Genomic DNA, 21,959 nt, shown 5'->3' with positions numbered 1-21,959 from the left:
ATAAACCAAAGGTCAGCAAGCTGTGTTAATACAGCGACAATTTTGATGTCTGAATTGACTTTCTGGAGTTTTCTTCAGCTGACGAATACCCCTTATTTCTTCATTTCAGAAGGGATTATTTATTTATATTTATTTAATTTCTATAGCCGCCCATCTCAACCAAGTGACTCTGGGTGGCAAACAATTCTAAAACAATTAAAAACAATACAAAAATAAATATATATGGCAGCCAAGAAATTATAATAATGTTATTTTTAATGCTTTGATTATAAATTCGCCTGCCGTTACTGCTAGATGTATTGAGCGTTGGGGAGGAGGGAATATTCACTGGATATTTTTAAAAAATCTCAGCGGCCTCAGACAATTAAAATTACGAAAAGGCTTCAAGGAGCCCCTCCAAAAAAGCGGGAAAAATGAAATGGCGGAAAACTCGGCCTGACACGTCACCGAGCCGAAGGCACCAGCAACGGGGCGGAGCTTATCTCAATTGTGACGACAGCGGGGGTGGACCAGGAGCAGCACGCGCGCCCGCTGCAGACGATAACGCCCCGTCCAAATCTCGTGAGACAAAAAAAATCCCGGGCGCGGTTTCACAATAACCGCTGCTATAGCAACCGCGCAAAACACACACGCGCATAACACCCATTTTCCTCTCCGTCCTGCCTCAGTGCCTGAGTTTTAAAGAGGGGGACGCAGTAGTCCCCGCCTTTAGAGGTGGGACTTCCGGGCCGGTTTAAGCTTCCCCTCGGACATGACGACAGAGTGTCAACATGTAAGATGGCGGCTCATCACCGACAGAATACGGCGGGGCGGCGGAAAGTACAGGTGACGGAGGCGAAAGAGGCCCTTGGTCGGGAAGGGGAGCTGAAGGGAGGGCCGGGGAGGCGCGTGAGGATCGTCGTGGCCCAACTACGCTGGGCGAGGCGACGAATGAGCGAGCGGCGTGGTGGCTTGGCGGGAAGAGCAGGAGGCGAAGGGCGGGGTGGCCCCGATTGCAGCCAGCCTTCTTCACCTCATCTCCCTCATGTGGGGGCTTCGCCTTGCGTCATCTCTCGGCCCTGTGGCCGGGGATTATGGGATTTGCCCCACTCTAGATCTGGCGCGTGTCACTTTGGGGAAGATTGAAGGCTGCTGGGCATTTTGCGCTGCTTGGAGGAGTAACGTTTTCTACCGTGTCGTGTTGCCGGGCGATGAGAGATGGAGTGTGGCTTTTCTTCCTTGACAAATCACTCTCCCCCGCCCCAAACGGTAAAAAATAAATAAATAAAGCAACTCCGAAGCTCTTTTAGACCCGAATTGGCTGGGCCATTTCACTGCCCAGAGTCCATTGGAGTTGGGTGGCTAATAAATTCAAATAAATAAATAGTAATTTCACAGGTCTAATATTATATGAGAGGTGGGGTGGGCCAGGGAGAAAGTTCCAGGTAAGGACTGGGGAGGCCTTGGTTGAAATCTCCATTCCGTGGTGAAACTCAGTGAGGGACTTCATGCTCTTCCACTTTTTAGCTTAGCCTGCCTTACAGAAGGTAAAAAGTGGAATTTTGATAAGGTCTCCACCTGCAGTCTTGGGTCTTGTTTCAGTATACTACTTCGTGTTTTAGTGAGTTGAGAACTTTCCTCTGCTGAAAGATAGCCGAAGTGTAATCCCATTGAAAGCAGCAGGATATGATTAACTTGGAATAGGCTTCTCTCTCTGTTCAGTCTCATTTTGTTCAGGCCGTTGGTGACAAAAGTTCAGGAACTCTACCTCTCCACTCCTGAACGCACTATTCTAAGCCACTCCCAATACTTTTAAGTTATGTCCTAGAGCTTTACAGCATCTGTTGTCAGCTTTTCCAATTCCCCATTTTTTTCCTATTCTCTCAAAATCCACTCCAGTTGCTTTTCTCCCTGTGAAGAATAAAAAGTATAGTTTGCCTTCTGCTGCAGGGTAATGTGTTTCTCATGCCAGTTTTGAGTATAATTGTTTCTTGAAAAGTGGAGTACATTTGGGTAAGTATTGTTTACCTGGATCCTCTGACAGCTGCAGGTTAGAAACCAGCAGATCAAGAGAAATAATAGCAGTCTACACTGAATTAGAACTCCCACAGGCGTGCATATAATTGCAATTCTCAAATTTTTGGAGCTTTAAGCTTTTCTTTCATTCCAGCTTTCCATGTTGGGAGACCTTTTATATTTTATTTATGTCACTCTGCCTAGAGGACCAGAGGAATGAATACTAATAAAAATATTGCCAGAAGTAGTGGAATTAACAGTGGAATTACTCAGTTGGATAGGGCAAATTAGGCATTCAAGTCCAACCCCATGATCAGTTAAAATCTATAGCAGGATATGTAAGTTTTAAATTAAAGTGTTCCTGATGAAGAATCAGAGAGTGAGGAGGTGTCAGCGTGCTTGAGGAAATGCCTAAGTGTGCAGAAGTACAGCAAACATATTTTTTAAAAAATTGAACTAGTCTTCTTCCCAAACACTCTAGTGAGGGCAGGCTAATAAGTCTAGAATATGACTGTTTGTTGAAGAAAAAAAAATGGTCTGAGTGGAATTCAAAATGAACGGAAGTGCTTCTATTTTGTGGTAAAAATGTATTACAGGAATAGTAAAGTAGGTGTAGAAATAGTACAAACTGCACTGTTGTATTATGCCCTATTCGGGAGTGCCCTCAGAGTTTCTGGATACTTGAACTAGTTCACTGGACAGAATGTGTTACTCCAGGTCTTTTGCATATCCATTAGCTTTCTGTCACTGCAAGGACTCTTTTTAATATGCTAGTTCTTTTAAATTGCTCAAAGGCATAAAATCTGTGTTTCTGAAGCATGACTCTTTTTTGCTCCACTATCAAATGGAAGCTTGGCTCTTCAGTGATTCTTTTATAGCAGACTGTTGGGTGGCAGGGCTAAGCAGGGGATGCCCTGCTTAGTATTTGGGTGGAGGTGGGCATTTGGGAAGGCAGGACTATAGGCTAAAATGTGAAGTGGAGAGAATCCTGGAAGAAGGCAACGTTTCTTTGGTATTATGCTAAGAAACCTACTGTACAAGCAAAGATCCATGTAAGCTACAGGAATATGACTGACATTGCCACTTGTTAACTTTGCTTACTTTGATAGGACTATGTAAGGTAAATAAGAATACGTAAGTGTTTGCAGTTCTCCTTTCCAGGACTTGCAAGGAGGATTCCCAGTGGCTTCTGCTAGATATTGCAGAGGGGAGGGGGGAGAAAAGGCAAGAAGAGCTTCTTTCCATCTCCAAATTGTATCCCGTGTGAGAATTAATTTAAGGTAGCAATTGGTTGTCCTATGCCTTAAAGTTTGCAGTAGAGAATGAACTTCTCCAGACTTCTGTGTGTCTGAGAGAAGATTCTGTCTTTCTTTGGGACTGCCTCTGGATGAGAGGAGTTTTTCCCACACATGGAGGCTGATTAAGGAATTACAGGAATCCTTTCCTCCAGCGCTCTTTGCACCTACTGTAGTTAGTAAGTAAAATTTATTTACAGTTATTGACCAGCATTTCATACAGTACAAAGTACCTTAAAATGTGTATAATACATGGGTAATGGTATTTTAGCATGAACGTGATCTATCACATCCTAGTTCAACCCGGAGTTTCCTGACAACCATTAGAATGAACACAATTTTGCAACATTTTTGGAAATTTTGGAGGATTGTGTAATGGAATGGACTTATGAAGGCCATGCTCAGGGAAATTAGCGTGTTCTTAGCCCCCAACAGGAGCGTGGGAAGTTCAAGAAGATGAGGCTGGCACCTCCCTAAGGAATTCACGGTGTTGTGACTGGCTGGCTTTGGAACTTGGGTTCAGTCTGGTGAGATTAATGTCAGGTTCAGCCCAAAGAACTCCAAGAGACAATGCAAATATAGTTCTGTTGCGTTTATTGGCTTCAACCTCAAGACAAAAATCTCCATCACAGATTGTTCTGTAATAAAAAGAGTCTATTCTCTTCCATAAAGCACCCCAAGTGATTAACAAGAAGGCGGGATGTTAATACTGAGAACCATGTATGGTATAATGTAGCTTCCCATACACTCTCTGTGCAAGGGCAGAAGGGGAAGTTGTCACTCCAGCACAGTTGATGATAAGCATTAAGCCTAGCAAGTGTAAATGTCCTTCTGCAAGGAACAGAGATTTGTACGTATCCCTTTTTGCACCTGCTAGAGGACCGCTAGAGAAAGACTACAGGGAATGAAGCATGAGTAGGCTAGTCGGCACTTTGAAGCCTCTGCTTGCGTCTAGTTCCTCTTGCATTTTTCTGATAAAATCCATTGCTCACCAAAGCTGTAGATAATGCGGGATGCATTTAAAACATTCTACTAATAACCATAAAATGATCATGTGACTTTGAGATCTCTCTTCAATAGCTAGAAAATTTCATATTGCCAATGATTTTTCTCATCAGCAAGCTACTTTGTTGTTCTCAAACACTTATGCTGGAAGAAATGGGACTAATGGCTTCTCTCCATATTATGCAATATACTGCTATAGTCATAATTATATCTACAAAACAAAATAGCCTCATCCATCTATCATGTCTCAGATTTAAGAAATTGAGTAAAATTGTGAAATATCTCATATTTCTTTTGGTCATCATAGATGTTAATGAACTCAGTGCTGTCATTATGTAACAAGACCACACTGTCCCCACACAAAGGGACTGTATTTGTAGACTGGGAATGGGACGAGAATACCAATATTTGTAGAAGTTTTTTTTTTTTAATTACAATTCTCTAAAGCCCAGTGTGAACTGAAATTCCTTTGTGAGCAAGGAATGCTAATTATATTTTGGGAATCAGCATGAAAACATAGATGATAAGAGGAGTGAGATGGAGTGCCTAGGAACAGACCCTCTATGTCACAGGGGTTTTTTTCCCCAGAGATCATACACCTGTAACAATGTGAGAAGTACAGGTCAGAAAAATGTACCTGGTGAAAGCTCTTGGAGTGTTCTGCTTCAAGCAGGTGAAGATTCTCCCACTATTAAACCATCTGCAGATCGTGTGGGCTTGATGAAATACCATGGGGCTTTTTATTTAAAATAAACTTGACTTAGGGATTTATCATAGATGCACAACCTGGAAGGTATATCTTAATTATTGTTCCTGCTGGTGTACTGGCTAATCTAGATTTTAAAAAATAAAACAAGCCCAGGTTATAAAATAAAACTCCAGTTTCAGTGCCTAGAACAAATCTGGAATTCTTGAAACAATACAGCTTGAAAGGGCCAAATTTCACTTTGTTGACCTAATAGAGTTTGAGTTGTAGGCTCAACAATCTAGGAACATTTTGTTCCCCCACTGGACCATGCTGAGAAGATTCAGCATGATCGAAGGGGAATAGAACATTCCCGAATTATCTAGAATGATCCATTCCTGAATTGGTGAGTTTTGTACATTCCTAATAGGAGACAGGAATTCATTTTTTTTAAATGAAAGGGAGGCATTGTTGAGCATGAATAGCTTGAACAGAATGATGCTTCTGCTTATAGTTCCTTAATGCTTCTGTTGGATTTATGTCAAATATTTTAGGTCTCTTACGTAATTAGAGATGAGGTGGAGAAATACAATCGCAATGGGGTAAATGCACTACAGCTGGATCCAGCTTTGAACCGACTTTTTACCGCAGGTCGAGATTCCATCATCAGGATATGGAGTGTAAACCAACACAAGGTAAACTAAGCATGGAATGTACTTTACAAATACACGTTCTCGCTATTAGGCATATAGTCAGATTAGCTAATGAAAATTGTTTACATCATTAAATAATAGGTTTTGGGTTGTATTTGCAAGTATTACAAACGTTTTCTCTTACATTTGTGTGTGTGTGTGTGTTTAGTTTAAAAATCTTCTCAGATTTTCAGCTATTTGCTTAGAAAAAGAATTTCAGTCTGGGCATTTGAGCTAACCATGATTAAATCATAACTTAGCCTAAACCCACTCAGTAAGGCCAACCTAACGGGTTGAAACAAAATGTCGTTGAATGTCCTCCCCTTTTCAGCCAGTTTTGGCTCCCAGCATGGCTCCCAACTATTAATCCTTTTACATGGATGGTATGTGATCATCTCTTCTGTTATTTTGTACTTACCCAGCCCATTCAGAAAGGGTGGGACTAGAAGAAGCTGCAGATGGGCCATGGGGCTGACACTTATCAGGAACAGTTCTTCAACTAATCACAATCCCGTATTTCCATGGATTAAAATGTAGCTGAAACAGTTAAACTGGATCCTGAACTTGTTGGCAGTTGGTGCAGTGATTGCTAACATAGTAGTTCTGAAATATAGACAAAGCCGTCTCTTGTTATAACAATCTCAAGAGAATTCTTATGACACAGGATTAGAACTCAAAATATTGTTTTTAATTCCAGCAAGACCCCTATATAGCATCTATGGAGCATCATACAGACTGGGTGAATGATATTGTACTTTGCTGCAATGGTAAAACTTGTAAGTAACCTTTTGAATACTATATGATGCAATAGAATGATGTGTGTCAGTTATCTCAGTGCTTGGTATTTGCATAATCTTTCGCCCTGCATTCAAAGGCCCTGTTTTAATTTGTAGTAGTCATGTAAAATTCCAATTAATATATGATCTTTAATATACTTCTTCACAAACATACTGGAAGCCATTTCCTAGTGATATTAATATACTAGAAAAATAAAGCTGCAAAAACATTTTAAAATAACAGTGTTGCCAAGTGGCATAAAGCATCAGAAAATAAAATGCCTGTTGAAATAGGAATCTCCAAAACAACAGAAGTGTTTCCCTGGTATTAGCAATTCTGAGGGGAAAAAATCAGGTGTTGAATTCCTCCAGAGATAGAGTTCCAAAGGTATGTTTCCATTAATTAGCTCTTATATATATTTCTATATATATATAAGATATTATATATATGACCTTATTAGAGCAGTTATCAATAATAGTAATTCTGTGTTTTAATGGTAAACAAATTTCTCTTGTTTCTTGCCATCAAGAAAAACAGTCCATTTTATCTTTTTATAGTGATATCGGCTTCATCTGATACTACTGTTAAAGTATGGAACGCACATAAGGGGTTTTGCATGTCAACCCTAAGAACTCATAAGGTAAAGTAGAAAAATGCAGTAAATAATATTTGTGGTACCATATCAGCACCCTGGTACTTAGTTCTATTTGCCACATTTCTCTGTGTTGTCTTAGGATTATGTGAAAGCTTTGGCCTACGCAAAAGACAAAGAATTGGTAGCATCTGCTGGGCTGGACAGACAGATATTCCTCTGGGATGTAAATACACTAACTGCACTGACTGCCTCAAATAACACAGTCACAAGTAAGTATCCAGAAATAAACCCATGCTGGTTTGTGTAAGGCATGCTATGATTGTCAAATAATTCATCTAAAATGCAAATGCAGGGTTTTTTTAGGAGTGATCATGTGTCCTTCAGAAAAGGACAGCAGGAAGGCCTCTGTACTGAATCCCTGAAAATTGGTCAGAGCATGAAAAACCATTTTCCCCTTGCATTTATCTTGAATGATAGCCCAGTTACCCCTTGGGTAACAGCAGCTCTGGGGAAGAGCTGCTGTTTCTTTGAAAGTCTGGTTGACTGCCATTTTCTTTGAATAAAATAAAAAATATAGTATTAGATTGACATCTTAAGTGTGATGTAAGACTGGAATTCTGCAGGTTCTGGTAATCATATAAGTGCAACACAACTAACATAAATTGGAATTTTTCTACCCAAAAAGATATCTTGCAATTGAAATACAGTGAACAGCATTATTGAAGAATCCCTTCTGTAAGCCATTTCTAAATCCTTAATATTCTAAAATTTGTATATAGCTGCAGGCTGATGTATCTATTTTCTTGCTGTTAAATTTGTTGTTTCAAGTTTGATTTTTTTTCTCCAACATCCTGAAGTGCTTTATCTCAAAGGGTGTTGTATTTGTGTCCAATAGCTTCTTCCCTGAGTGGGAACAAAGACTCAATCTACAGTCTTGCTATGAATCAGATGGGAACAGTAATTGTATCCGGGTCCACTGAAAAGGTAAGCACAATTTAGACATCCTATCCCCACAGGATGAAATGAGCTGCCGAAATAATTGCTAATGGAGTTTGTAGACAGCTACGGAACAAATTCAGGAGCTCTACTATCCAGTATAACGGGAAAAATTGTCAGTCTGTATGCTAGAGGTGGGTGGTTGTAGGATCTCCCACTCTAATCCTTTCGATCTGCTGTTTCCTTTGGACTTCCTCAAATGCATTCTCTTTCCATTTTGGCCAGCCACTAATGCACTGAGTAAGTGAGAAGAACTATAACTAACTCTCCCCAGACACGTACACCTAAGTTCCTGTGTTACCAGGGAAAGAACCCACAGAAGAGTAGACAATTTCAGTATAAGGATTCCAAATTTATAGTTTCAGAATGGTGGCAGCAAGATTTTACATTATATTCCTTAAACAAACTTAAATCTAGGCCGTTTCTGATCAAATAATCCTGGTCTTGCCACCCCCGTGCTATGCAAGGATTGCATTTGACTCAATCAAATAGACCGTTGATCTAGTCCATCAAAGTTTTCATTGGAACCAGATGCATTATAATGAAAGACAGTATCCTACCTGCCAGTGTTACTGCTTTTCTTCTGAATGTCTTCCAGCAATGTAACTGTTGTGAGGAAATGCCACAGCTCAGAGGTAGAGCAGAATTTTGTATGCTGAGCGCATCTGCCAAATCCCTAAAATATCCAGGTAGAGCTGGGAAGAAAAGACTGTGATGTTGTCAGGCTGAACTACATGGTCTATCACAATGTTTCCCAATGTCAGCAACTTTAAGATGTGTAGACTTCAACTCCCAGAATTCCCCAGCTGGCTGGGGAATTCTGTGAGTTGAAGTCCACACATCTTAAAGTTGCTGACGTTGGGAAACACTGGTCTAGTGATTTGACTCAATATGGTATAATTTCATAACTTATTATAGGTAAGCAACAAAGGTGATTCTATAATTTTTTCCTTCGTAAGTCATCTCAGTCTCTCCTTGTCATCTCAGTCTCCCTACCAAACAGCGCAATGTTATACTAATGTATATGTGGCAGATTCGGTTGGGTGAGGAAGGTGTGTAGGTATATAAAAGGATAGCAAAGAACCATTTACTTTAAAGAAATTCAGGATGGCAGCTGTCCCCAGTCAATAACATTGTTTTTCTAAAAGATCTAACATTTAAAGGTTTTGAAATCAGTAGCGTCTCATAGTATTAACATTAATGTGAATGGCTTTTGAAAACCTTATTTCAAGCAAAGTAAGAATATATGAGTTTAATGCCTTTACTTCAGAAGTGGTACTAATTTCTAAAGTTTTTTTCTAACAGGTTTTAAGGGTATGGGATCCAAGGACCTGTGCAAAGCTTATGAAACTCAAGGGACACACAGACAATGTTAAAGCTTTGCTCTTGAACAGAGATGGCACACAGGTATGCTTTAATACAGTGTTGTCCAAACTTGGCCACTTTAAGATGAGTGGACTTCAGCTCCCAGAATTCTCCAGCCAGCCATGCTGGCTGGGGAATTCTGGGAGTTGAAGTCCACTCATCTTAAAGTGGCCAAGTTTGGACAACACTGCTTTAATATAATGCTTCCAACTGCTCTTCATCTGCCATGTTGTAATATTTTCTCCATCTAATTAGAGCTACTTCAGTAACATAGCTCCAGTTTCTTAAATAAAAATTGTATTTCAATATACCATATATCTTAAATCTTAATCTATGAATATCCTGAATTAAATTTAGCATTTAACACCTATGCATGTGAGTATTTTTTATAGAGCCACTAAACAGAACTGGCAAGTGTCAAGCATGGATGTGTTTCATTTGAATGACTAAACTGGTACAGTAAATGTAGCTTTTAACTGTTTAGTTGAAATACCAACAAGCACTGGTGTTGCATTCTGTTAATCAAAAGATTGTTTTTGTCAGTGGTTTTGTGGTTAAAATTGGGTACTAAATATAACATTTTTTAACTCTCATTTTTGTTACAGTGTCTTTCTGGCAGTTCTGATGGAACTATCCGACTCTGGTCACTTGGTCAGCAGAGATGTATAGCTACATACAGAGTCCATGATGAAGGAGTATGGGCACTTCAGGTCAATGAAGCCTTCACACATGTTTATTCGGGTGGAAGAGATCGAAAGATATATTGTACAGATTTACGAAATCCTGATATCCGTGTGCTTATTTGTGAAGAAAAGGCACCGGTTCTTAAGGTAATACGTTTTAAAAATCTTGTTGAAGCTTAGAGAACTGACCATCTATTCATTCATTTACATGCTTTTGGCTGTCCTGATGATTGTTGGAGAACTGCATAATATAATTTTACCCTCCTCACTGTTGTATCTGGGTTGTAACTGTGCTCACTTATATGTGGCCTTTTAATGAAACAAATCCCAAAGCTTTTAAAGGATCACCAGTACAGACAAATGACAATTCTCTTTGATGTTGGAACTATGTGACATTTGTTGACTTCTCCTACTTGCCACATAAGTCCCTTCTTCAGGATCTTGCATATTTTTAATATAATGCACCTTGGTTCTTCCTCACACCAGAGAGAGCAGAACATGGCTATTTCTGTATAGTGTCCAATGAAATCCAAGGCTGCAACTTTCCTAACATTCAGCTGCCCCCTTTTGTGTAGAATTGTTAGGAAAAGATAATTGCAGGTTTCTCTACCACAGATTCTATAGTTGGCTAAGTTGATGAGAACCTTCCATGGTGCAGAGGTCACAGCTCACTTTTTGTAGCATTTGGGTGAGCTTGGAAGATAACAGTTAGGACGGATTCATGCAGTAATTGGATGAAAGAGGTCCAGGGAATACGTGGGCTTCAGACTAGGAAGAAAAGTCCTCCAATAAGGCAATGACAGAGTATGTCCGTATTCCTGCCAAGAAGTCTACATGGATATGCCCAAGAAGCTTGAATAATTTTTACCTTTTAGTGCACTGTTTTCCTGTGGGACGTAAGGGGGAAGAACTTCCTGTGAAAAGAACATAAAGCTAAGGCACAGACTTCTCTATCTTCCGAAGAAGGAGGAGGTCTAAATCTCCTCTGGATTTTTGTGCATCATATCTGAAGGAAATGCTCTTGATAAGTGTTCCATTCTAAAATTTTGATTTTTTCCTTTAGATGGAACTTGATCGATCGGCTGATCCTCCTCCAGCACTGTGGGTTGCAACTACTAAGTCATCTGTGAATAAATGGGTATGAAGTGTATTGCATTAAAGTTTTATATATATCTTTTTAAATTTACATCTTGATTTGTCACACCCACATGTGGCAGAATGCTGTTTGAATGTTCATAAGCTCTCAGGAAAAATATTAGTGAGTTGAATTGAACATAATTGGGTATATAATCTGATTGTATAATGATACTGAATAATCTGATATATTATTCATTTTGAATGAATTATGTTTTTGTAGAGTTTATGGGGGGGCAGATTGGCCTGTGATTCCCAGGTAAATTAAATTCCTTGTAGGAATGGAAAAAATAGAAACCATGCTCATACTGGATAATTTACTTAAAGTATACTCCCCTGGCCTATTCCACCCCACTTTCTTTTTTAGACTTTGAAAGGAATTCACAACTTCAGAGCATCAGGTGATTATGACAATGACTGTTCCAACCCAATCACACCTCTGTGTACACAACCGGATCAAGTTATCAAAGGTGAGGTGATTAACTGGAACATTTTTTTCAAACTGTTAATTTAGAGCTGGCAGTGATACAGATAAATAATAGATGATCCAAAATTGGTTTGTGTATCATTTGGGGCATTTTGCCCTTTGTTGTGTAAAATCATGGTTGGGTATAGAGTGCAGAAATGGCCTTGAAGAAGGAATTCAGCAGCTCTCAATTAAACACCTGTTTAGTCCTGGAAGGGAAGAAGGAGTGAGAAGGAAACTCAAGAGTGCCCTGCCTTGACTCTCTTTGGTATAAGAAGAGGGAGAGAGAACCTCTGTCAGGCTTTCAAGGCTTTTATTATACTCCCCCTAAAAAGGACTTCCAGTAGTCTGTTTGGAATCTGTTTTCTGACTTGGCCTGCCTTGAAGGATTGACACTGGGATTACGTAAAGAAAAATAGATAGCTGGCAAAACAAAGATGCTCCATTCCAGAGCTCTTTGAGGTAATGATTTGCAAGCTTTTAGCCAGATCTGTTTTATAATGACTATATAAAAACCTATTTTTTTTCCTTTTTAAATGGAAAAACTCAGGAATCTCGACTCTGTATAGCATACCAAATGGTGCAAAAACACCTTGAAACAACCCCACCATGTCTTCTTCCTGTGATACCAGAACATTACAGGAAATGTAAGATGAAAATGTAACCTACATTCCGAGTTTTTCTTACTGGGCAATGCCATATTTTTTATGTATGTTTTCTGTATGTTAAATTTGCATGGGTTACGTGACTCGTTTTTGTGGGCTTCTTCCCAGGGGGTGCTAGTATTATTCAATGCCACATTCTCAATGACAAGCGACATATACTGACCAAAGACACAAACAACAACGTGGCGTATTGGGATGTATTGAAGGTCAGTGAAAGTAGTAGTTTGAATGTATGTGATTTGGGTATTTAAACATCTTATTTATGTATGTATGTGACTTGCATGCCACCCATCTTTTCCTTTCCCTGTTCTTTCCCCTGTGATCCTTTAGAATCCCTGTAATCCTTTAGAACATAAACCCGTTGGCAGTATCTGTCTGATTGAGGGTGGAGAGCCTGTGGCTCTCATGATGTTTTAAACTAGAGGGAGTCCCCCAGGTTAAGAACGCCCAGTTTATGGATGACCCATAGTTAAGAGCGGAGCCTATTGGAGCAAAATTCAAGTTAAGTGCACAGTGATTCCAGTTAAATACACCATGGTTCGAGTTATAATACTACAATACTACTTATACAGTAAGATACAATAATACTGTTCTGACTTAGGTACAAATTCGACTTAAGGACAGACCTTGGGAATGGAACTCGTTCTTAAACTAGAGACTGTTTGTACCAATCTTGCCACTTGTCATTCCTAATTACGTTTCTAAAGAAGTAGCCATTTCTAGATTTAAGCATTAATCCTTTGCTTCAGTGGCATTGTGGTATGCTTATTTGAAAGGCTTAACCGTGCCGTTGCTTTTGCTCCTGTCCCCTCCACCGCCAAGCATGGCTAAGATCTATAGCAACTTATCAAGCAACTTGCTATAGCTGATCAGTTTCATGGGAAAGATCCTTGGTGAGCCCCTTTCTTTATTTACAGTAAGCTGTTATAGAGCTCCTTTCAGTTTTGTGAAGCATTTTGGTTATTTAAATAGAAGATTAGCCAACTTTGAGTTAACTGTTCGGTTGGGAGTGAATTAATATTTTATATTAGTATGTAGTAAGCTACATGGTTTGTTTGGCATTCTCATATGTAGGCGTGTAAAGTAGAAGACCTTGGAAAAATGGACTTTGAAGAAGAAATTAAGAAAAGATTTAAAATGGTGTATGTACCAAACTGGTTTTCAGTGGACTTAAAAACTGGGGTAAGGCATTTTTTTTTTAATAACCCTAACAATTTGACATGGCACGATGTGTGCTGCTTTGTTGTTTAAGTATACTTATCCAGTTCCTCTAGAGCGCAGGATGATAGTCGTGGTTCCCCTTCCCATATTTTATTCTGACAGTGTCCCAGGTGGTTAAAATAAAGCTTAGGTCATGGTTACACAATGAGTGTACTAAATGGGAATGAATTTAGGTGATAAAATCTCTGTGTCTCAGACTCCTAATATCTGCTTGTGCAGTTTTTTGAACTCAAAACATGTAAGGGAGCCAGTTTGGTCTAGTAGTGAAGGCTCCAGGCTACAAACCAGGGGACGGTGAATTCTAGTCCTGCCTTAGGCATGAAAGCCAGCTGGGTGACTTTGGGCCAGACAATCTCTCTCTGCCCAGCTCACCTCACAGGGTGGTTGTTGTGGGGCAAATAGGAGGAGGAAGGAGCATGAGGTATGTTCGCCATCTTGAGTTATTTATAAAAATAATAAAGGGATTAAAAAAAACGGTATATAGACCATGAAACAGAATAGATAAAAGAAAAAAAATACTTCATTTCCCTTATTTCCTAGGTCTTTTACAATATCACATGTATCAGAACAAGAAAAATCACTTATACACACTTGATACTTTCAACTAAATAACAATTTTAATTCAAAAAATATTTTTCTCTCTTTGGTGTACTCATTTATACTGAGGCACACTTTTTTTTTGGATGTTAGTGAAAACTAAGAGGGAAATCTAGCAGCAAACACACAAATCGTATTCTGTATCCTATTCAAATTATGTGCAATGTGGTGATGAAATTACCCACATTGTTATTTACTTACAATTGCTATCTAATCGAATGTGCTTATCACGGTGTTCTGTGCTTTGAATGCCAATAAAACAGTTATGTTCTAATGCATTTCAAATCCTACTCAATGCTCTTTTTTTGGCAGATGTTAACTATTACTTTAGATGAGAGTGACTGCTTCGCAGCTTGGGTTTCAGCCAAAGATGCCGGGTTTAGCAGTCCAGATGGATCTGACCCAAAATGTGAGTGTGTTGTCTTAATCTCACAAAAAGGCAAGTTTAAACACATGGCCATATTTCTTGGAAGCAGAAATACTATGAGTATACCTGATCTTCTCTTTTCAAGTGGTTGAGAGAGAATTTTCTGAATTCAGGCTTCCTGTTTGTGGCGGCACATTAGACTGGAATTGCTCAGTTGGTCAACTGGTCTTCAACTCATCACAGTTTTCAAGAGTCACTCTCTGAACTGGAAATAAACTTGATGTTTTTTGATGTTGCAATATTCCAAAGTTGTAAATAGCCCAGTTTGTAGACCTAGGGTTTCAACCATTGTTGAAGGCCTCTTTTAAGCTAACCTTTTTTATAGTAAAGATAAATTAAGGCTTAGATGCCACACCTACTTCAGATGGCAGCAAAGGCTTGGAGATGCCAAGTAATTGAATGTTTCAGTAGCTATTCTGTGGGATAGTAGGCCTGCTTTTGAAAAATCCCAAAAGTTGATGCCGCTGAGGTGGAGTGCATCCTTCAACAAACACTACGTTCATGGATCTTTGTTTAAGCATCAGTGACTAATAGCAGTAACTCCCTGAATATAAATAATTAGTAATGTTTTTTGTTTCCTTTGTATCACAATATACAGTGAACCTTGGGGGGCTTTTGCTACAGGCTCTCTTGGAATACTGGCCTAGGACCCACATCAATCCCATGGATGAAGAAGAAAATGAAATGAATCATGGTGAGCACTTCTTTCTGCCCCAAGGGACTACTAAATTTCTGGTCCATATCAAGTTGGCATTTGGTAAACCCTTCCTGCATTTACAGAAAGCACTGATGTATTATTTTAAAGAATAACCCATGTGGATCAGTGCCTGTTCTTCCTGAATTCCTGAGATAGTTAGAAGGTTAAACACATCATGTGGACTGGCTTTTGTTTTTTTAATTAAACCCCTGCAGGACAGCATCATCTAGGGCACTGTTTCTTAAACTTTTTGCTCTCAGGACCCCTTCCCGCTTTTAAAAATTGTGGAGGACCCCAAAAGAGCTTTTGTTTGGATAGGTTATATTTATTGATATTTTCCATATTAAAAATTTAAATGGATGCACTTGTACAATAATTATTCATTAAATCATGTAAAAATAGCAGTATTAAACCCATTAGATATTAACATAAATAAAATATTTTTCATTTAAAAACCTGTATTTTTTAACAAATAAAAATAATAATGAGAAGAGTTACCCTGTTTTACATTTTTGCAAATACCTTCAGCATCTGGCAAATAATTTTGATTCCATGGACCTCTGAGAGCCAGGGGTTCTAGGTCTAGAGGGCTTAATCTTTCCTGCCCCATCATGACCCTGAAGAAAAGTTTGTGCTTCTTGCACTGCAAATAGTAGAAAAAAATTCCCATTGGTACCCATAAGAGTTTATTGTTCACAGCATAGGCTGTCCTGTCCACTGTGATCCCCATCCAGATCGGAGGAGGGGTTGCTCTAGATTAGCTTACAAATTCATTGAAATGAGGCTCAGGTTGGGATTGTTAAAATTAGATTTCATTGCAATAACACGTTACGCTTTTGTCTTGAATTCAATTATTGTATGGTCTTAATAATACATTTCTTTTTCTTTACCCATCTGGTAACAGTGAATGGTGAACAGGAGAACAGACTACAGAAAGGAAATGGATACTTCCAAGTGCCACCACACACACCAGTTATTTTTGGGGAAGCTGGAGGACGCACTTTGTTTAGGTATAGAAATTCTGGCAAAGAAGCACGAGAGAGGGTGGTTGTGTTGGGAGCAGCGTTTTCAACAAGCCACTAGAGTTAAAGCGACTGAAGAAAGTTAGTCTTTGGTAGACAATATAGTCACGTGGCAAAGTGGCCTACGCACTGGCCAGTCTTTGATTCAACTCCCGCCTCTGTCATGTGGCCCCAAGCAAGCCCTGGAAATAATATGGACATACGTATGTACGTACGTACGTATGTATGTTTACTAGTTGGACTTATATCCCACATTTCCTCCAGGAGCTCAAAACAGCATATGTAGCACTCCTTCCTCCCTCCACCCCTCACCTCCACCCACAATAATTGTGTGAGGTTGGTTGGGATGAGAGAGAACAACCTAGTGGCCTATATGATATTTTAACCACCATATATTGGTTATCACCTTTAAAGCCCTACATGGCATAGGACCAGGTTACCTAAGGGACCGCCTCTTCCCCTGACTTCATCTCGTCCCACACAGGGAGGGCATGCTTCGGACCCCCTCAATAAAAGAGCTCTGATTAGTGGGGTCCAGAAGGCAGGCCTTCTCTGCTGTAGCCCCCGCCCTTTGGAATAACTTGCCCCTGGAGGTGAGATTGGCCCCTTCACTCCTGGCCTTCCAGAGAGATCTGAAGACCTGGCTCTGCCACTTGGCCTGGGGTGTGGAGGGAAGTCACCAAGTGTGGGGATGGCTGGCCCCTTAGAGGCCTGTCGTCTGCAGCTCTGGTAACAATCAGCCTCTTGGACTTTTCTTGTTTGGTAATGTTTTGTTTAGTTTTTATGTTTTATATATTTATTGTTTTAATGGATTTTGTGAGCCGCTCAGAGTCCCCCATTAGGGGGCGATGGGTGGAGATAAATTTAATAAACAAACAAATAAATAAATATGGAGTACTCTGAATGCATTCACCTAAAGTCAATGTTCAAAAGTCATCCTTCTCCAACAGCCTGTCCTCCATATGTATTAGCGCTACAGACCTAGGTTGCACAGCCTAGCATAGCACATATTCTTTATACATTTGGGGGTACCATAATAAAGTTGATGCAAAGTAGTATTTATTTTTTAAATGCAAGGAAGATAATAATCAAGGGCAGTCTGCATATATTTTTGGCACATTTTACTTATATAACAAAGAAGCAAGCCATAATGATTTGGTAAACTCTATTATCATCTCCCTTAAGAAAGGATTTTTTAAATTAAAATTCTGTTCTCGGTGTTATTCCAAAGTGCATAACTTTTCTCTTTGTTCAAGAAGTCAGGACTAATTTGACTTCTGCGCTCCCAAGACAACAAATAGATCTCTAAGGGCTTGGCCTCATCACCTTAGTCTTTAGATAGCTCTTTGCTACCTTGTAGGGACAGAGATGTCTTGCAGAAATCCAGGCTGCTATTTTCATTGTTATCATAAACTCTTTCTACCCATTGATCTTTATTGCGAAGACTCACTCAGAAAAACTTTAGACTGTTGCTGAATCAGAACAGATGTCCATCTAGTCCTGCACTGTATCATACAATGGCCAAGAGATGGCTCTAGAGCCGTGTTTCTCAACCTAGACAACATCTAGACATCGGAATAGTTTTTTCCCTTGTGCCATTGCTCTGTTAAACACTGTATGATTTGATATGTACTGGACAGTGGCTTCTTCTTTGGAAAAGTTATTTTATTGGGCAGTGTTATTGTTACCGTTTAATTTTTGTTGCTATCCAAATGCACCGTTGATCTTGCTGTTCGTCACTGAAGACAAATTCCTTGTGTATATTTTATACTTGGTCATTAAAGTATTTGTATTGTATTGTATTGTATTGTATTGTATTGTATTGTATTGTATTGTATTGTATTGTATTGTATTAAGATGTGTGGACTTCAAATCCCAGAATTCCCCAACCAGGAGTTGAAGTCCACACATCTTAAAAGTTGTCAAGGTTGAGAAACACTGCTCTAGAAGGGTCAAGAGCTAGAAGTGAATTCCTCAGGATCCTCCTCAGTTTTCTGCAAAGTTTATATTCAAGTGCATTTTCAGTTTTTACAGAAGCAGGAAGCCTAAATTGCTCCCAGGAATAATTTTAATGCAGGCCGTGTGCCCTAACTGTATTTAAACTTTAATGTCATTGTCATTTTCTGTTGCATTTCCTTATATACTTTTTGAGAGATTTTCCCCCTTGATCCTTCAGCGTTCTTTCCAATCTCTTTCCATACAGGTTGCTATGCCGGGATTCTGGTGGTGAAACTGAATCCATGCTCCTTAACGAAACTGTGCCACAATGGGTAATTGACATCACTGTGGATGTAAGTGTGCTGAGAAAACAAGAGATAGTCTAGACCAGTGTTTCTCAACTTTGGCAGCTTGAAGATGTGTGGACTTCAACTCCCAGAATTCCCCAGCCAGCATGGATGGCTGGGGAATTCTGGGAGTTGAAGTCCACACATCTTCAAGCTGCCACGGTTGAGAAACACTGGTCTAGAATAACTTAATTTTTTCAAAATGTTGATTGCTGAGGACATTAATGGCGTGCCAGATGCCATTATAATGAGACAGGGATAAATATTCTGATCTTCTCCAGCCTCTTGGGACTATATTTCCCACAATTGCCATTAGCCATTCTCCCTGGGGCTAAAATAACTGAAGAGTATTAAATTGCCTCTCTCTGTTATAAATGGCTACTGAGATGTGACTAACTCAAAAATTTCTGAAACCTTAAAGAACTCACCCCTGATTATTTTAATGGGATTTAATTTCCTTTGATTCTGTGATGAAGGGACCTTTTGAAATGAACCATGATTTCTAATGATCAAACTTACTATGAATACAATTTTAAATATATACCTCGTAGGGTTACTTAATATCTAGTAGGGAGGTACAAAATTTATCAGTCTTGGAGCAGAACATTCTAGTGAACTTCTCTCTGGATTATGTTAACCTTCTTCAGGACAGTTCAGCAGTTTCTCCAAGTTTCTCTTCTAATACTCCAAGCCATCTTTGAAGGGTTGGCTTCTGGGAACCGTCGTGGAACAGCATGGACTACAGGTTATGTTCTGGAACTCTCCAGAATGTTTTTTTGCTGAATCAATGAATTTGGCCATCCCGAAGAGCTTGTTTGGAAATGCACCGTGTAACTGCTCAGTCAAGAATTTTCCTAATAACTTTTTCTTATGGCCAACCCAGAGAAATGCTTGAAGATCCTGGGAGAATGTTTGATGTGCCTGGAATTTGAAGAAATTGTGACCAGAAGAGAAAATTGGAAATCAAGATAGCTATAATTCAGTTGCTAGCGAAATACAGGCAAGAAACTGTATCAGTTATGTTCTGATACAGATCAAATATCTTCTGTATGTATTAGATATGTTCTGATTCCCATTATATATGAACTGCACAAGTATACTTCTTATAAGATTGAAAGAACATGGAATGATTTCTACCTTTGTTTAATTTTACAGAAAAATATGCCAAAATTTAATAAAATTCCTTTCTACCTCCAACCTCATTCCTCTTCGGGAGCAAAAACATTAAAGAAGTAAGTATTCAGCAGAGAATAAAAATGCTTCCAAGAGCACGGAAAAGAGGCTCAGTTCTGTTCACCTAAGCCCCACGACTTAACACTGAATCTGCTTTGTCCCTAGGGATCGGCTCTCAGCCAGTGACATGTTGCAAGTTAGGAAGGTGATGGAGCACGTTTACGAAAAAATAATAAACCTAGACAATGAGTCTCAGACAACTAGCTCTTCCAATAATGAAAAAGCTGGGGAACAAGAAAAAGAGGAAGACATTGCAGTTCTAGCAGAAGAGAAGATTGAACTCTTGTGTCAAGACCAGGTATGCAGTTCTGGGCTCCTTACAGAAAGAGAAGGTGTGGGTGGGACTAGGGAAAGTCTAAATGTTTCAAGGATTGTACTATACAGAAAAAAGAGAAAAACAGTGATCTGGAGTTTTGTAAATTATCTCATACTTCAGAGAGTTTGAACACTGACTCAACAGTTGCTCCCAAAGGTTTTCCCCTGCCCCAAAGGATGAAAAAGTATTCCATTAAATCAGTACTTCTGAACCTTAGCCATTTTAAGATGCTGGCTGGGGAATTCTGGGAGTTGAAGCCTACACATCTTAAAATGGCCAAGGTTGAAAAGCACTGCATTAAATGCCAGGGCTTCTCCTCATCTCCTGTTGTGCAACAGACTCTCAACCATTAAGTGGGTGGATATGACTGAATGCATTGTCTTTTCTGGGAACTTTATTTTTCCTAGAATCTGTTGTGCAACAGATCCTGAAAGAATCCATGGATAAGGAGAAGGTCTTCTGTACAGTGCAGTATTCAGGGCAAAATTTCCTTGGGGAACAAGCAAGGCGTGGAAAAACTGCATGGGTTTCTCCACAAACAGGACCTCACTGTGAAGGGAACAAGTCCAGCCATCTGATGCAGTTTATCTGGGGACAGTTTCAGCGTTATGCTTTTAGTGCACAAGAGAAACTGAGTTACTTATTTTGGGTGTGGTTCTGAGGCGTACATTAGCTCTTGGGAGAGAAAGGTGCAGGCTTCCAACGAAGTTAAGAATAAGGAATGTACTTCTTCAGCTGGGGTGTATTTGTCCCTAAATCTAAATTATTATTTTTTATCACAGGTTTTGGATCCAAATATGGACCTTCGAACTGTCAAGCATTTCATATGGAAAAGTGGGGGTGACTTGACCCTTCACTACCGACAGAAGTCAACGTGAGCCAAGTGCTGGACCCAACTGGTTATTAACTCATTTGAGCTTCCTGTGCTGGTTCCAGCTCTAGTACTCTAGAAGCCCACTTAAATGCTAAGATCTGACACTTTTAATGCCTCAGCGCAGACAGAATCTACTTGAAGTGACTAATAAATCTGTAACATAGATGAAATCGGTATGATGTAAACTCAAGGTTGTCCATAGCAAGGTCAAGCAACAGTGATGTAAGAAGCCCTTGACTGGTTCCTGTTAAGGTGCGTACAGAGACAAGGTGACCCAGTGCAGATATCTGTGCAGTTCTCTTTTCCTTTATTTCCAAGATTATCATCCTTCATTCACTCAAGCTTGATATGAAAACTTTTTCAGTCCTGCTGCTAACTCATTCTCAGATTTTTTTAAAAAAAACCCTGCATGTACTGTACTTTGCTAATACATTCCATATAGTAAATTTTGACCACTTTGCCAGATATATCTACTTACTGTGCAACAGATTACTCTTCTTGAACAGTCTCTGTAGTCTAGACTGGAGAGACTAATGTCCTTAAACTGGCTGATGATTATCTTTCATCTGTGATTTTTCTAAGAAAACATTTTGATACTGACGAAGAATCAGTAGGCTGTGTTATTTCAGGGTCAGTTCAATGGTGTGCACATCAGGATGAATTGTTCAGCATCTTTAACTAGACTTCAAAACACATAACTTAGTCCTATAAGGTGACATCCTGGTTCCATACCATAGGATTGTATTCTACATTTGACAGCAAACTTGATCTGTGTGATAGCAAAAAAAGGTTTTCCTCAAATCGTTTTATATGCATTTTTGAATATTTTTGTTGATGTTGTAAGCTGTATACACCTTGGCTTTTTTTTTTTCATTGTTTCTAAAAACATTTGACAGCTCTTTCATATTCTCATTGTAGCCTTGTAGAATCTAAT

At 39.4% G+C, this 21,959-nt stretch overlaps 1 protein-coding gene across 1 annotated transcript; it reads left to right on the top strand.

Annotated features, from left to right (window-relative positions):
• The first annotated feature begins 701 nt into the window (after positions 1 to 701).
• On the top strand, positions 702 to 21,896 carry WDR48 (WD repeat domain 48). The gene is made up of 19 exons (XM_007434423.4): positions 702 to 825; positions 5,535 to 5,675; positions 6,370 to 6,448; positions 7,007 to 7,089; positions 7,184 to 7,313; positions 7,940 to 8,028; positions 9,346 to 9,447; positions 10,011 to 10,235; positions 11,152 to 11,226; positions 11,590 to 11,692; positions 12,462 to 12,559; positions 13,428 to 13,535; positions 14,484 to 14,580; positions 15,197 to 15,292; positions 16,200 to 16,305; positions 18,521 to 18,608; positions 19,758 to 19,834; positions 19,941 to 20,133; positions 20,934 to 21,896. The coding sequence occupies exons 1-19, from the start codon at positions 778 to 780 to the stop codon at positions 21,027 to 21,029; spliced, it is 2,034 nt and encodes a 677-aa protein (XP_007434485.1). The 5' UTR covers positions 702 to 777; the 3' UTR covers positions 21,030 to 21,896.
• Positions 21,897 to 21,959: the final 63 nt, after the last annotated feature.

The sequence above is a fragment of the Python bivittatus genome, unplaced genomic scaffold (assembly GCF_059951505.1).
Source record: "Python bivittatus isolate LINGU-HERP-01145 unplaced genomic scaffold, Pbiv_v1 ctg000610_np1212, whole genome shotgun sequence".
Taxonomy (NCBI): Eukaryota; Metazoa; Chordata; class Lepidosauria; order Squamata; family Pythonidae; genus Python; species Python bivittatus.
The sequence above is the reverse complement of the archived record's forward strand: the minus strand, read 5'-3'. Positions and strand labels throughout refer to the sequence as shown.